We start from the raw sequence: 14729 nt of genomic DNA, 5'->3' as shown, positions 1-14729 counted from the left end.
AACGAATTTTATAACCATTTTTAAAATCGTAAATATCCAACCGACAAATAACGTGCAAGTGACCTACCATTGCATTGTATTCAACACCAAACCATTAGATACTGGACAAAGGCGATTTATGAAGACGGGTCGACAAATTGTTGGAGCTCGGATGTGGATTAGTGACAAGATTTGAAATTAAGAAGGCACTGATCAAGGGCACCATTGTTCGGATCGCACAATGATACGTGGTCCGGAGCACAGAGACACGCAATAAACAGAGATAGATTACTACTACAGATTACTCTTCAGAGTATACATTTCCAATACAACAAGGAGAGATTTCAAGAGAACGATTTTGGAATTTATGAGAACTGCATGCAATCAGACTTCAATGTTAAACGATTCTAAAGCATTAACATTAATTTGTTGTAAGATCTAATATTGGATTTGTAACTGTACCAAACTGGACAGTACAATCAATAGGATGTGATAGCTTATATGTTGCGGTATGTAGTATTTGAACGAAACATGTTAATTTAATGAAAAAGACTAAGAAATTGTCAAAAAACACAGATTTATTGATACTTGAAAAGACCGGTTTCGGTTATTACACCATTGTTAATCTCTGATAAACTGATGAGTAAAATTATGATAAGTTTATCAGAGATTGACAATGGTGTAATAGCCGAAACCGGTCTTTCTAAGTATCAATAAATCTGTGGTTTTTGACAATTTCTTAGTCTTTTTCATTCAATATGAATAATTACCACAATATCAACTTCTCAACTACACAAAACATGTTAATCTCAAAAAAGTATGGAGCAAACTCAATATGAATAATTACCACAATATCAACTTCTCAACTACACAAAACATGTTAATCCCAAAAAAGTATGGAGCAGACTCACCAAACTTTCACTGATCATTGTTTAGAAAACAGTAGTCTTACCTGAAAAAAAGGAATTAAATCAATAGGTGAAATTTTTTGTGAAGTAATTTCATAATATTTCGTAACAGGATTAAAAAGGTTACAATCAACAAACAATGAATTAGAGAGGAACACCCTAGATCCAATTACAACAGGAAAATCAGTGTATTAAAGCTAGTTAAGATAAAACTATCAATAAACAATAACAGGCAAAAGAATTTCTTATAAGACAAGAAATATAAATCACCATACAATACATTTTTCAGTTCAATACCGTACTAAAAGAGAAAAGTAAAAATATATTCGCAATGAACCTGCGGATAATGGTCAAAATTTATATCTAACTGGCCGGCAGATGACTTTGCTCGCCTGTAGGCTACTTAGCATTGTAATTCAGGGGTATTTACAAAACACTCAGCTGCTTAGCGAATTCAAAGAATTGGGAACGTTCAATGATTCCTCTCAAACCTTCTTAAACTGCGTTTACAGTTTACACCAAAGCTATCAACAAAATGTTAATAACTTAATCCTAATAGATTCTATTAGATTGAACGAAACTTGACAAACACGTATGTTCATCATGTGTATGATAAGTTATGTTCAATCTAATAGAAACTACAAGAATTAAGTTGCAACCTCTCATAATTCTTTATAAAAGAATAATAAAAATATGTTTAAAGAGACCCATAAGATATCTAACCGAAGTATTGTATAGAGAATTTGGCGTTTTTAGTGTTGATACCCTATTTGAAATAAATCTTTTGAAGTTTGTTTATTTAAGACGTTCAGAGTTTCCAGTTATGGATGAACATGTATATTCCACTCGTCGAAATCTTGCTAATAAATTAAAAGAACCCTTCACAAGAAGTAGAGTGGCCTCCTTACATGCTTTTGCTAAGGGACCACGACTTTTCAATAAACTGCAATCAGATATATCAGATGCACCCAGTAACAATTTGTTTAAGAATAGACTTAATCGCTTCTATGAAGAAAAATGTTTAATAGAGGTGTGATATTATTTACATTTTTTTTTTGCTGTCTTCATTCAAATCTAGGCATGTTTTTTTTACTTATTTTTTTTCTGGGTAATTTATTGTTAAAGATTCATAATCCCATCTTATGAAAAGCACACTGATTATTGTATAAAATTTACTTTATTGTTTGATATCTCAAAATTGTTATTGTATTATAATTAAGTTGACTCAACTAGAGAGCGAGACATCCCTCAACACAGGTTTAGCCTAAAGAGGGATGCACTGTGGTTTTTTCTGTTACATGCTTAATATTATTATCTATGTCCAATTATTATGCTTAAGGTATGTATTTGTATTATCAATTGTAATGTTCAACCATTATGTTCAATGTTTGTATTTGTATTACCAATTATTGTAAAAATGCAGTGAAATAAACGAATTATTATTATTATTATTATTATTATTATATTATTATTATATTATTATTATTATTATTATTATTATTATTATTATTATTATTATTAACATTTTTTTAATAACTTTAGTGTAAACGCAGCTTTAATCTTTTGCTCGCCAGCGGATAGAATTGGGAAAATATTGAAGAAGTTTATTTGCGGAAAAGTAGGAAAGGGAATACTTGTGTCAGAATTAATCACACTTACACACACTTAATCGGAAAAACTTTGAAAACCCTGTCAACACTTCAACAAAATTGGGGGAGCCGAGGTGATAAGCTATCGCTTGAATAAGTTGAGATACATGCGCCTGCTATTCCTGTCGAGAGGTTGACTACATGAAGAGCTCACTCCTCTAAATATCATCATTTACGAGTTTAATAATCAATTCCCAGTGTCCACCCCACAAAAGTCGTTAGGTCCATTCATCTGCCATAATCATTTGTCTCATTACGCACGCATAAGTTTCAAGCTCATCTGGGCATCACCCTTGGCAGAAACAAAAATAGTTCTCAGCTTAACTTATGAATCAAAATTTGAACTCCTCTGAGTACTTTTGGATAAAGTTGGGAAAAATTGAAAACTCGAATACAGTCAAAAACATTATCAAAAACATGACGACAGACTCTCGCTTGTTCTGAACTGATCCTTTATTACGAAATTATATCTTGTTTGGCGGAGACGTTCTCGAAGAAGCTTCGCATTTAAAGTACGAAATTAAAGTCTTTCGAAATCGTCAAACGAGACAAAATTCGGAAGTAATGCAAATATTCACATTTCTTCAGGTATTCAGGTACATACAGATACATACCTACATTTCAGGTATTCAGCTCTTAATCAAATTCGAACAGTTTTAGTCTACTAGTTTGCTAACAGGAGAACAAAATTCAATTTGACGTGGAAAATGAGTTCGTTGAACGCTTGTTGAATTTACAATTTGATAGATGTATTCCATATTTATTTTTTTATTTATTTATTCAATGATACACAAAACACAAATCATTAAAATGATTGGGAAGGACCAACAGGCACATCCCAAAACTGTTCCTTCCCCGAATTTTTATTCATACACTAAGTCCAAAAAGTAGGTTATGTTCAATTAACTTTTGAATTTGATTCCAATTTTAGTGAAAACACTTGAAAACAAGAAATAATATTCCTAGATTATAAGCACTCTCTATTTTGATCAGGTGTAGAATGTTTCATATAAATTTGTGATTCATATAATTGAATATTATGTTGAATTGTGACAATGCAGAAATTCTTTACATGTTGTGAATAATATTGTAAACGAATGAAATTGCAAATAAATTATTTGAATTTGAATTTGCTGAGTTGGTATTTGGGAAGCAGAGCGACAGTAGAAGTGACCATACATACTGAGAATAACAAAACTTTCAATAAAGCAAATATTAATGTGGAGATGCAGAATTCAATTAAAGATGAAAAGCTAAACGTAAGATGGAACATTTAATAATATGGAAATGGAAATTTAAATGAAAATTTTCAGACTGTAGATAGGCTCCTAATGCTCGGGAAAGAGAAGGAAAAGACCAAGTTAGGATTGAATTGAAGAGAGATGGAGGAGGGGTGGACAGTACGCTGTCGTCCTTGGCTGGCTGAGTTGACCAAGTATAAAATGCAGCATCCACCACCACTTGTCATCACTTGGGTCTTCCACATCCCAAACATCTCATCATGAAATTCCTGGTGAGTACTCTATCTTACACAAAAATTTAACCATACTTCTATTCTATTCAACAGTTCTCTATACTTGTAATATCCTAACAATTTATATCTCAACCTTTGAAGTAGACTAGCTTTTTCAATATTTGGGGTTGAAACATTTTTCTACATTTTTCAATCAAATTGCAGTAAACCAGTGAGTTGGTATCAATTTTTATGTAGCCTGTACATCAATTTTGTTCTCTCATTACTACAGCTATTTAGTCTAAATTTGAGCATACATCGATTATGTTCTTTCAATATAAACTTTCAATTGAACTTGTGCCAGCGCACATGTAGTTCTTTGTCGGTAGTGCCATTTTTTTTTTAATTTGGAGTGTTAATTTTATTAATCTGTATTATTTCGTGACAAATAATGGATTGAATTTGAATACTACAGCTATTAAGTCTAAATTTGTGCTAACTTTTTCTGTCCTAACATACTAGGGCCTACTGAAAAAATTAAACAGCGAGTTTCTCATTAGAATCTCTTACTGCTATTATAAAATTAATAAGTACACCGTACACTCTTATTGACTTCACTAAAAGCTAGATTTCACTCAATCAATGCTCTATACATGAATTTGAAGAGAACTACTTGACAAAAGAAACAGCGAGTTTCTCATTAGAATCTCATGACTCCTAGAATCTCATTACTGCTATTATTAAATCAATATGTGCACAGTACACCTATTGACTCCACTAAAAGCTAGATTCCACTCAATCATTGCAATATACATCACTTGGAAGACAAGTGTAGCAAACACACAATTATTATTATTGATCAAATTGGCGGCCAGGTTAGACGAGACGAGCAGACAGAAGACCTTGCACCCTTCAGTCTGCTAGAGCTACTTGGTCGTGGGTTCTAATCCCGCCGGTAGGCATGGACGTTTGATCATCAAATCACTCATGCACTTTCCATTACCCATGTGGACATCATCCGCGATAAAAAATCCAGCTCAATTTCAAGGGATATGTAATGAAATCATTTGGATACAATTTGAACATAGGGCCTACGTGTATAATAATATTTTACTCAACAAATTTACTCCATATTTTATTAAAAATCAATCAATATTAGATTAGCGTAAAAAAGAACACCAAACAAATTTTCAAAAAATTTACAAGACCGATACTACATCATAAATCTAGGAAAAATCTTGTAAGCTCTTGAAAACTATTACAGAAGGATTTTTCCGAATTAATAGCCATGATGAATTTTGTTCTATTAACTAGTAATATCTCTCGCTAACATCATTAACTATTGATTCCCTCGTAGAAATTTGCATGATTTGTATTGAATGAGTATAGAAATAATAATGAAATGATGTCCATATCTATGAGCTTCAAAAACAGTCAGGAAAGGTATTCAATATAAATAATTAAAAACCTTCCAAAACTTAACCAATGATTACAAACTCAAGCTTATTAATAGGTTAGACTTAAGCTGCGTTTACACCAAAGTTATTAACAAAATGTTCATTTTTCCGTTCGTATAAATTCTATTAGATTGAACGGAACTTGACAAACACATATGTTCATCACGTGTATGATAAGTTATGTTCAATCTAATAGAATCTTTAAGGACGGAGTAATAAACATTTTGGTGTGAAATTAACTTTAATGTAAATGCTGCTTTAGATGAGGAAGGGAATCATTTGAATCACAAGTCCAGAGAAATGCATTACTCAAATACAAGTTCCCCTGGTTGATACAATATTTTCAAACATGCACCATCGTTTAGAAGTGCAGTGTTTTCGATAGTTTGTGAATTGTATTAATTGAAATTTGTGATTTTAGGTAGCATTGTGCGCTGTTTTGGCAGTGGCTTGTGGCAAGCCAGCAGCCGTCGGCTATGCCTACTCGGCAGTGGCCGCCCCCGGCTACTACCCATGGGCCCATCCAGCAGCCTACAGCCCACTCGCCTACTCTGCCCCAGTTGCCGCCCCCACTGTCTACTCTGCCCCAGTCGCCGCCCCCGCCGTCTACTCTGCCCCAGTCGCCGCCCCCATCGTAGCCGCCCCCGCCGTCTACTCTGCCCCAGTTGCCGCCCCCATCAAGAGCCAGTACCACTCTCAGGATGAGCTCGGTCAGGCTAGCTATGGACATGCTGAGCCCGGTCAGACTCACAACGCCGTTCAGGTAAGCCAATCACAGTCGATTCACAGTCGTCGATTTACAAAATTTCAATAGAAAACTTCATGATCTAGGTTCAAATAGTAGTTCACAAGAGACTATTTACTTCCAATATTTCAGAATGTGTAGTTATGATTAACTAAACAGAGAATATTTAGTAGGCTACTTCAAGTTCGATAATTCAAGCTGATGTGCGAGATGGATAAACGATAGAGAGTGTAAGAACGGCACAGTATGAGAGACTACCAGCGTCACATAGCTTCACGAAGAACTACTTGGACTATCGGCTTGAGTTAACAGTGAAACTTGAAACACAAACGTCCTTCACCAAGGGATATCTTCTTCTGCTATCGTTTTTCCATGTCTTAACTTTCCCATGTCTTAACACTCACACGTCATCAGCTTATGCTATCTCTTCTCTATGGTTGAACCCAGTTGAATCAACTATATCCATGCGAATATAATGAGTATGTTCACCCAGTAATTTATATCCAACGATTTCTTCCAAATAAGTTAGACGAGTACAATTTAGATGACCTAATGTTGTGTTGTTTGTTTCTAGGACGCCGCTGGCAACAAGGTTGGAAGCTTCAGCTACGTGAACGCCGATGGCAAGCTGGTGCGCACAGACTACGTGGCTGACGCCCTCGGCTACCGCGTCGCCTCCAACGACCTGCCAGCCGCCCCCGCAGTAGTGCCCACCGCCCCCGAGGACACCCCCGAAGTAGCCGCCGCCAAGGCCGCCCATCTCGCCGAGGTTGCCAAGGCCTCCAGCCGCAAGAGGCGTGCTGCCGTCTACCCCTACTCTGCCTACCCCTACGCTGCCTACCCCTACGCCGCTTACCCCTACTCGGCTGTCTACCCCCACGCCTACCCCACCACCCACACCGTGCCCGTAGTCACCGCCGACGGCTTCTTGGCTGACACCCCCGAGGTGGCACACGCCAAGGCTGCACACTTTGCTGAGCACGCCGCCGCCCATGCTCGTGGCAAGAGGAGCGCCACCCCCGTCATCGCCCCTGCCGCAACCACCCCCTACATTGCCCCCTACTCTGCTTATCCCTACTCTGCTTACCCCTACTCTGCCTACCCCTACTCTGCCTACCCCTACTCTGCCTACCCCTACTCTGCTTACCCCTACTCTGCCTACCCTTACTCTGCCTTCTACAAGAAGTGAACACCAAGGGAGATCTCGCCGCCGCTCAGAACCAGGGCTCCCCTGGAAGACCCGGCTTGGTTTTACCGGCTCCATTACCACATCTCACAAGGTGTATACACTACCATGTAAATAGGCCTTTATAAGGTTGTTTCTGTTTTCATACTCTTCAATAAACTACAACTTTTCCTGTTCAAAAATGTGTGTATTCATTCAACTTTATCCAATCCATTTAGGTGTTAATCACTCATAGAAAATGTTGAACTAGTTAACCTTTCTTTTACATACCTATCAGGCTCTAGTCAATTTGCTGGGATGTATTCGGAAATTCCCACCAATACACAATGCATTTACAATAGGGTTCATCAAACGCAAAAATAAAAAATAGGGAAGAAAGTCTGATGCATTTATAAGGTGTGATTGATTACATGACATAGAAATGGAATGGTATTAGATTGTCGAGAGGCACTTCATACATAGAGCAAATTTAAATTTCAATTTCAATTCAACTTATTTACAAAAAAACAGTACAAATATGTGACAATAAAAAAAACAATAATTATTATTCTAAATATCTATATCAACTATCTGTAAAATACGGCTGGTGGTGAAGAACTACTGGCATAAGTGAAACACTTGTTCGCCAGTAGGAGTAGAGAAGTGAAGAATGGATAACGTTTTTTTGGAAGCCCGTTTGTTATGAGGCTGAATTTATCGGGGAGTAAAATAGAAATCTGGAGAAAATTGAAGTGTTCTTCAAGCCACAAGCAATTATTGCTACTTAGAAGTTTGCTTTTCATGAACCGATATGCACATTGTTGTACAGTATGGAATGAAATTAACTTAAATTCAAAATTGACTAACAATAATAAACTACCGCCTGTTGGACATGAGATTTGAACAGAAGAATAATGTAGTTGCAAATTATTAACCTACAATAATAGCGATGCACAATGCCCGGTAAAATAAATATTGTATTTAGTTAGTAAGTCATAGTTAAATGATGTTTAATCACGACTGAAGAAGAAACAATAGTTCTGTCAAACAGTGGAGAAATGCAAATAGCTGGAGCCGTTCAAGATTAATAACACCATTATTTTTTGGTAGTCCACTACAATTCTGAATCATTTTGTCTATCCTGTGCATTTCTTTGAACTAGAAACTAAGAGTAGAGGAAACATTTCTCTTCATTAACCTTTCCATTACCCTATCACAAGCCTGAAGCTTATGAGAGCATCACCCTCATAAAAATTAAATCAACACCAATAAAGATGGATAGTTAAAAACGGAAATGATCACCACTCTTGATGCATTCATGAAACCAGAGGCCGTGATAAATGACTACTCTTTTTAAACGAAAAAGCTTACTTAAGTGTGCGCGTTACCTTCCGCCATATTGAATTGAATGTCCCATAAGATCAATGTTGTCTCTTGGAAGGTAAAGCGCCGTTATTTAAGAACGGAAATTCACGTACTATACATCGTTTAAAAGAGAATAAAATTCTTCAAACCCTGATGGCCCAAAACTCCAAAAGTAGAACTTTGGACAGAAACATCTAGATTCGTTTTATGAACAATTTATTTACAAGCGTGATCCAATAAGCCGGGTGATCCAATGACAACGATTCTAGTAGCTTGTTCATAAAATCCTATTGGTTGCTGTTATTGATTGATAGGCAACCGAAGCTTGATTGGCCAAGCCTGCTGAATCTCTTTTGAATATGGCCTTCATATTCTTATACTATTTTTGAAAAATAATAGCTTGGCATAGCTTGGGCTCTGGTTTCAAAAAATTGTTGAATTCATCATTCTTAAAAGGTCCAAAGAAGATCCGCTATATTCTAGCACGGAGTAATAAAACAACAATGAGTATTTACTTATTCAGATAACTTAGATAACTTATTGGGCAGAATTATGGTATGGTATGGTATGGTAAGTGACCTATAGGATCCTGATGATCAATATGATAGAACATTCGAGACTAGAAATCTCAACTGGTAATGCTAATTACTAAAATTTGGATTCATATTATATTTTTTTAGAAATGTCAATTACTTGAAGGTGGCTCTTCACTTTTCACAATTTTCAGTTTATAAAGGCTGGTGAATTAACCTTATTTTAGAACAGTGAATTAATTACTTGAAGGTGGCTCATCACTTTGCAAAATTTTGAGTTTATAGATGCTGGCCTTTTCAAAATACATTTTGAAAAGAGAATAGCCCTTTCAAATGAATTACAAGAATTTAGACAATTTCAAGCAGTGAGTTAAAACTTGAATTTCAACAAAATTCTATTTCTTTAGACTAGTATCTATTTTATCTTGGAAATCAACGCCCTATCCTACAGTGAGTTTCACGTTATAATTGCAGTGGAGAAAGATACAACAGCGTTGGCGATTCTCTGTGTTACCACTGCTTTCTATACTAGATAGCTGACTCCTGATGAGAGATTAATTGTTCATTCTTTGTTAATAATTATCACATAATATAATATTTATTCTTCAAGGAAAAATATTTTTCAATGATATAATGATACATTTTCATAATATTTAGATTAAATATTTTGGCGATTAAACATAATTCTACATCGTTCAAAAACAATCTGGCAACATTGCTGAGTAAGAAAAGGCTAGAGCCATTGGTTTTGTCTAATGACAGATAAGGATAGCAACGCTAATGTTAATCAGGTGCTGAATATATAACGTAGATCTCACTACAGTCTATAGGGATTGCAATGCATTCTTTCCAATTTTAAAAAATATTTCATTCCTAAACATTCCTCAACCTAAATGGATGAGGGTAATACAAGAATAGAAATGGTAAATTCATTTTCTGATAAACAAAAACTATCCTGTTTGAGAGATTATTCTATTCCAATTATGTTATTTTAAGTTGAATGATTACTTTTGATTTCAAAAATGGATATAATAGGAGGAGCATGACGTTTTGCTCCTGTCACACATTACAATTTACTAGAAGTTCAGACAACGCCCTAATTCCATCAGAAGTTGAAGGTTTCTCACCAAACAACATTTGTCTTGTATTCTCTTGAATATCCTGTTTAGTTACCTTATTTTAAAAAAAGTTAATCCAATTTTTTAATAATACATCAAGATACATCAACTGAATAGTGAGTTCATAACGGTTATTCTATCAAATATAATCATAGTTTATGATTGCAATTCATTTCGATGTTTTGGGACAAAAATCGCACTATACTTCATGATGTGGATGAATGATGATGATGATATCTGCCGATTATTCATTCAGGAATGAAAAATCCCTAGAGGTGAAACTACAGGTAAAACTTGAATAGAAAAGTAGACCTAAAACATCCTTGTATTGTAGTACAGATGATTACAGAGAGGTAAAATAGGAGGCCATGGACCCCTGAGAAACTGAAACGATCTGATCACATATTAAATTTTTCGGCCGAATTGAATTATGGAGTCATAGAATTATAATAATAGTGAACCAATATTGTCAACCTGAATAAGTTATAATAGAATAGAATAGGATAGAATAGAATAGGATAGAATAGAATAGGATAGAATAGAATGACTGCCTTTATTTTTCCTAGAGAGCGAAGATAGGGCGCAGTCCGCCCTCTCTTACACTTAACTCTCTATTACATTGAATATTAAATATCTCATAGCTGAAAAATTACAGCAAGAGAATCAACTTATTTATTGAATGCAGCACTAGATAAGCACAGAATCTCCCAGACAAGGCCACAAACGGAGACCATTTCATGGGCTCGAAATGCCACACTATGCAGCCGATAGGCATACAGCACTAGACTGGCAGAAAAGACGAAGGTGCGTAGGAAGTTAAGTTTGTAGGAATTACCGACCATCTAATTGAGCGATAAATAAATGCATTCCAAATGCAACACACTTTTCTGTCATTTTTATAAGAGATTTGAGAAAATGCAGTTTAAAAATTGTGAAAATTATACTGAATGCATGAGTACAATATATTTACATTATTCTGATGAAAGCCTGAATAAATATGTCTCTTTGTAATTGATTCATTCAATCAGTTATTCATCAATTGATTCAATTTTTGTGATCCACAAATCACAATTTGATCAAGAGAAATTTGACTACAGACTATAGAAAAATCCAAGATAGTAATCGAACAAGGTTTTATACTTCAACACTTTACTTATTTACAAATTATTAAATTATTATATTTTTATTATTAATAATTATTATATAATTTTTAATTATTTACAAATTGAAAAAATACGATTTTTATTTATTTACAAATTGATATTTTCATAGTATTTTCTTGTATTATTTTTAGATGTTATAATATTATATTATTATAATTGTGTATGTGTTTTGAGAGAATAAATTTGAATTTTGTTATTTTAGTTTCTTTTTCAATTCCGAGGGAAATCCCCCAGATCTCCCCTTCTGCAGAGGGTTTCCCATAACCCCATGCTTGTCACCTAGAACCATAACCATCTCACAGTGTTTTACACAAACCCTTAAAGAGCGCGAGTCACTCCTACGAAATTGCTGGTTTTTCATATAGAACTAGCCGTCAGGCTCGCTTTGCTCGCCATATCCATCTCGCTCGCCTACATTTTTCATTTGAGCATGCTTCATTCCACCAGAAAGTCAAAGTACCGAGAAAACACAGAAAAGCTGAGAGAAACGATGGAAAAACGCTGATTTTGGGCGTATCTTTGATGAAATATTAAAGTCACCTCATCACAAAATTTTTAGACCCTAGCTAAACCTCTGTACCAAATTTGAACGTTTCTGTCTATTACTTGATGAAAGAACTGAGAAAACGCAAAAAACGCTAATTCTGGGCGTATCTTTGACGTTATTGCAAATTCCTTCTAACACAACATTACCGTATTACACCCTAGCTGAGCTTCTGTACTAAATTTGAACATTTTCTGTTCATTTGTTCTCAATAAATCTGAGAAAACGCTAAAAACCGCTGGAAAACGCAGATTTTGGGCGTATCTTTGGAAATTTTTCCAAATTCGTAATTAGTGCGCCTCTTTAGGGCCAACTGAACATACCTACCAAATTTGAACATTTTTGGTCCGGTAGATTTTTAGTTCTGCGAGTGAGTGAGTGAGTCAGTCAGTCAGTGAGTGAGTGCCATTTCGCTTTTATATAGATAAAAGGATAAAAGGAGTACAAGTGAGATCATGATAGACGATACACAAAAGATGAGGCATAATCTCTTGAAACGCTGTCATATTATTTTATGTATTGCAATATTTTTTTTATTTTAAAGTATTGCAATAAAAGTGAAAAAAAAACTATTAGACACCTGAATTTTATAATAAACAACCAATATAAGAAGAATGACGAACAATTACTCCATAGTACTTTAAGAACTCATAAATTATACAATTAATAATTATTATTGAACGAAAATCCTAAATAAATGCTGCAAATCACCCCGAAGACCTCTGCTACTGCAGACATTGACAACAGGGCTAACAGCTAGATGGAAATTCCATGAGAACTACTATCCAAAAATTAGTTGCTAGCCCGGGAATCGAACCCGGTACCTCCCAATTGCCATCCATCCATCCACCCAAACCCATCTGTATAAATTATACCAATAGAATAAAAATAAGTTATACTTTATCCTAAGAATGGGAATATTATACTTATAAATACTATAATAAAACATCATTTCGTTCCTGAAGGCAAAGAATACTGAGAAGGAACTTTAATAAATATGCCCGGAAAGAATGATTCTACCAAAATAATGATATTATTTGATACATTTAACTGACGAAGGTTGCCATGTAATTATCCAAAAGCTTTTTGGCAGTGATCCAACGATTGGGCGTAGAGATGAGAAAAGATTTATAGTATCACCGATTACTATTCAATTACCTTGTCAGGTGAGTGTGAAATTCCTTCCTTTAAAAAATATATAGAATATATTAATAGATTGTACACATTCAGAAGCTTTCAAAGCTCGATAAACAAGTTATATCAAGATGCATAACTATGATGATAGGCACACGTCCATCAACTAGTTAGCAAGGATCATGACTGTTAATGATTGTTGGAATTTTGAAGCACAAATAAGGGATTGTTCTTTTCTCAATACTGTCTCAAAATTAACCTCATCATAATTTGAAACTAGATATGAAACACGAGTAGATACTATCACTCATTAACCAGATTTCGATACAAATAGTCGTGCAAGCAAATAATTAGAAGGAACCATGTTTTCAGCCAGGCTTTTTTTTAATAAAAAACCGAATAATTCTTCCAACAACAAAAAATTGAGGAAATTAACACAAGTATTAATACATTATTTATAACACATAGTAACTTGCATGCAGCTGCAACCAGCAAGTGCACGCGTTCAATATTGGAAGAAATAAAATGTAAAGTAAAAACGTCCCATAAACAGAAATAGAGTATGAGAAACAAAGAATTAAGCATTTGACACCAGCCAAAATAACTAAAAAAAACTTAAAGCACCTATGAAATTTAGACAAGATAGATACTTAGCAACACAGCAAAACAAATAAAATAGAAAGAAAAGAGAAGTAAAAACGGATGAGGAAGAATAAAATAGAACAGAATAATATGTCTCAACGAAACACGAGAGAAATATTAGGAATACTAGTGAGATAGAGAGCTGGAGAGGCATGTTAGGAATACCGGGCTGTAGAGCTCAATTGATGAACTATTACTACATTGTAGTAAATGCACTTTGAATGTTATATTGTTATATCATCAAATAGGACGAAGGAGTGAGTTGATTTCGTTGGCCAACGAGCTATAATGGTTCAAAGAATATGTGTTGAAAATTTAGAGTTGATTGATAAGAGAATTAAAAAGTTATTGTTGAACATACAATTAAACTCACAAATGAACAACTTGTGCATCAAGTCAAAATCTGGAACTCATAACGCTCGTTCAATTAAGACTGCAGAAGAATGCAATCAGAAACAATTTCCAAACCAACCAAATAGAGTATTGCAAGCCACTATTTGTTAAAAACAGAATTTTCACGGTCGTATCAAGATATAATTGTGAAGGCCTGGAATGGAAAATATATTCTGGAAGTCAAAATACTGGAAAAAATAAAATAAAATCCTTCCTTGAGACCTAATCATCACAACATCAGCTCAAGAAACAGGAATATTATATATAAATCTCCCCCAACGTCGAAAATTCAATTAACAGAGACTAAACTCTTCGATACTGGCATCACACCTAATCTTAAATCCCATCCCACCTCATCTTAAATCCTACCTCATCTTAAATCCCACCTCATCTTAAATCCCACCTCATCTTAAATCCATATATTGTAAAGGTTTGTTTATAACAAGATATTTATGCGGATGATGCCCACATGAGCTTTTTG

The 14729-nt window shown here is 34.8% G+C and overlaps 2 protein-coding genes across 3 annotated transcripts in view; one reads left to right on the top strand and one right to left on the bottom strand.

Moving 5' to 3' along the window:
- Positions 1-14729, bottom strand: part of LOC111049247 (WD repeat-containing protein 7) — a 155845-nt gene that overhangs the window by 85550 nt on the left and 55566 nt on the right. The window lies entirely within an intron of this gene.
- LOC111049239 (cuticle protein 18.7) lies at positions 3915-7559 on the top strand. Its single transcript, XM_039425398.1, has 3 exons — positions 3915-4049; positions 5868-6209; positions 6766-7559. The coding sequence occupies exons 1-3, from the start codon at positions 4038-4040 to the stop codon at positions 7378-7380; spliced, it is 969 nt and encodes a 322-aa protein (XP_039281332.1). The 5' UTR covers positions 3915-4037; the 3' UTR covers positions 7381-7559.

Source organism: Nilaparvata lugens, chromosome 3 (assembly GCF_014356525.2).
Source record: "Nilaparvata lugens isolate BPH chromosome 3, ASM1435652v1, whole genome shotgun sequence".
Lineage (NCBI taxonomy): Eukaryota > Metazoa > Arthropoda > Insecta > Hemiptera > Delphacidae > Nilaparvata > Nilaparvata lugens.
The sequence above is the reverse complement of the archived record's forward strand: the minus strand, read 5'-3'. Positions and strand labels throughout refer to the sequence as shown.

Bases quoted from the DNA above. Each gene is read 5' to 3' on its own strand.
- LOC111049239 (XM_039425398.1), top strand. The intron at 6,210-6,765 runs GTAAGCCAATCA...GTTTGTTTCTAG, and splicing joins AGACTCACAACGCCGTTCAG to GACGCCGCTGGCAACAAGGT.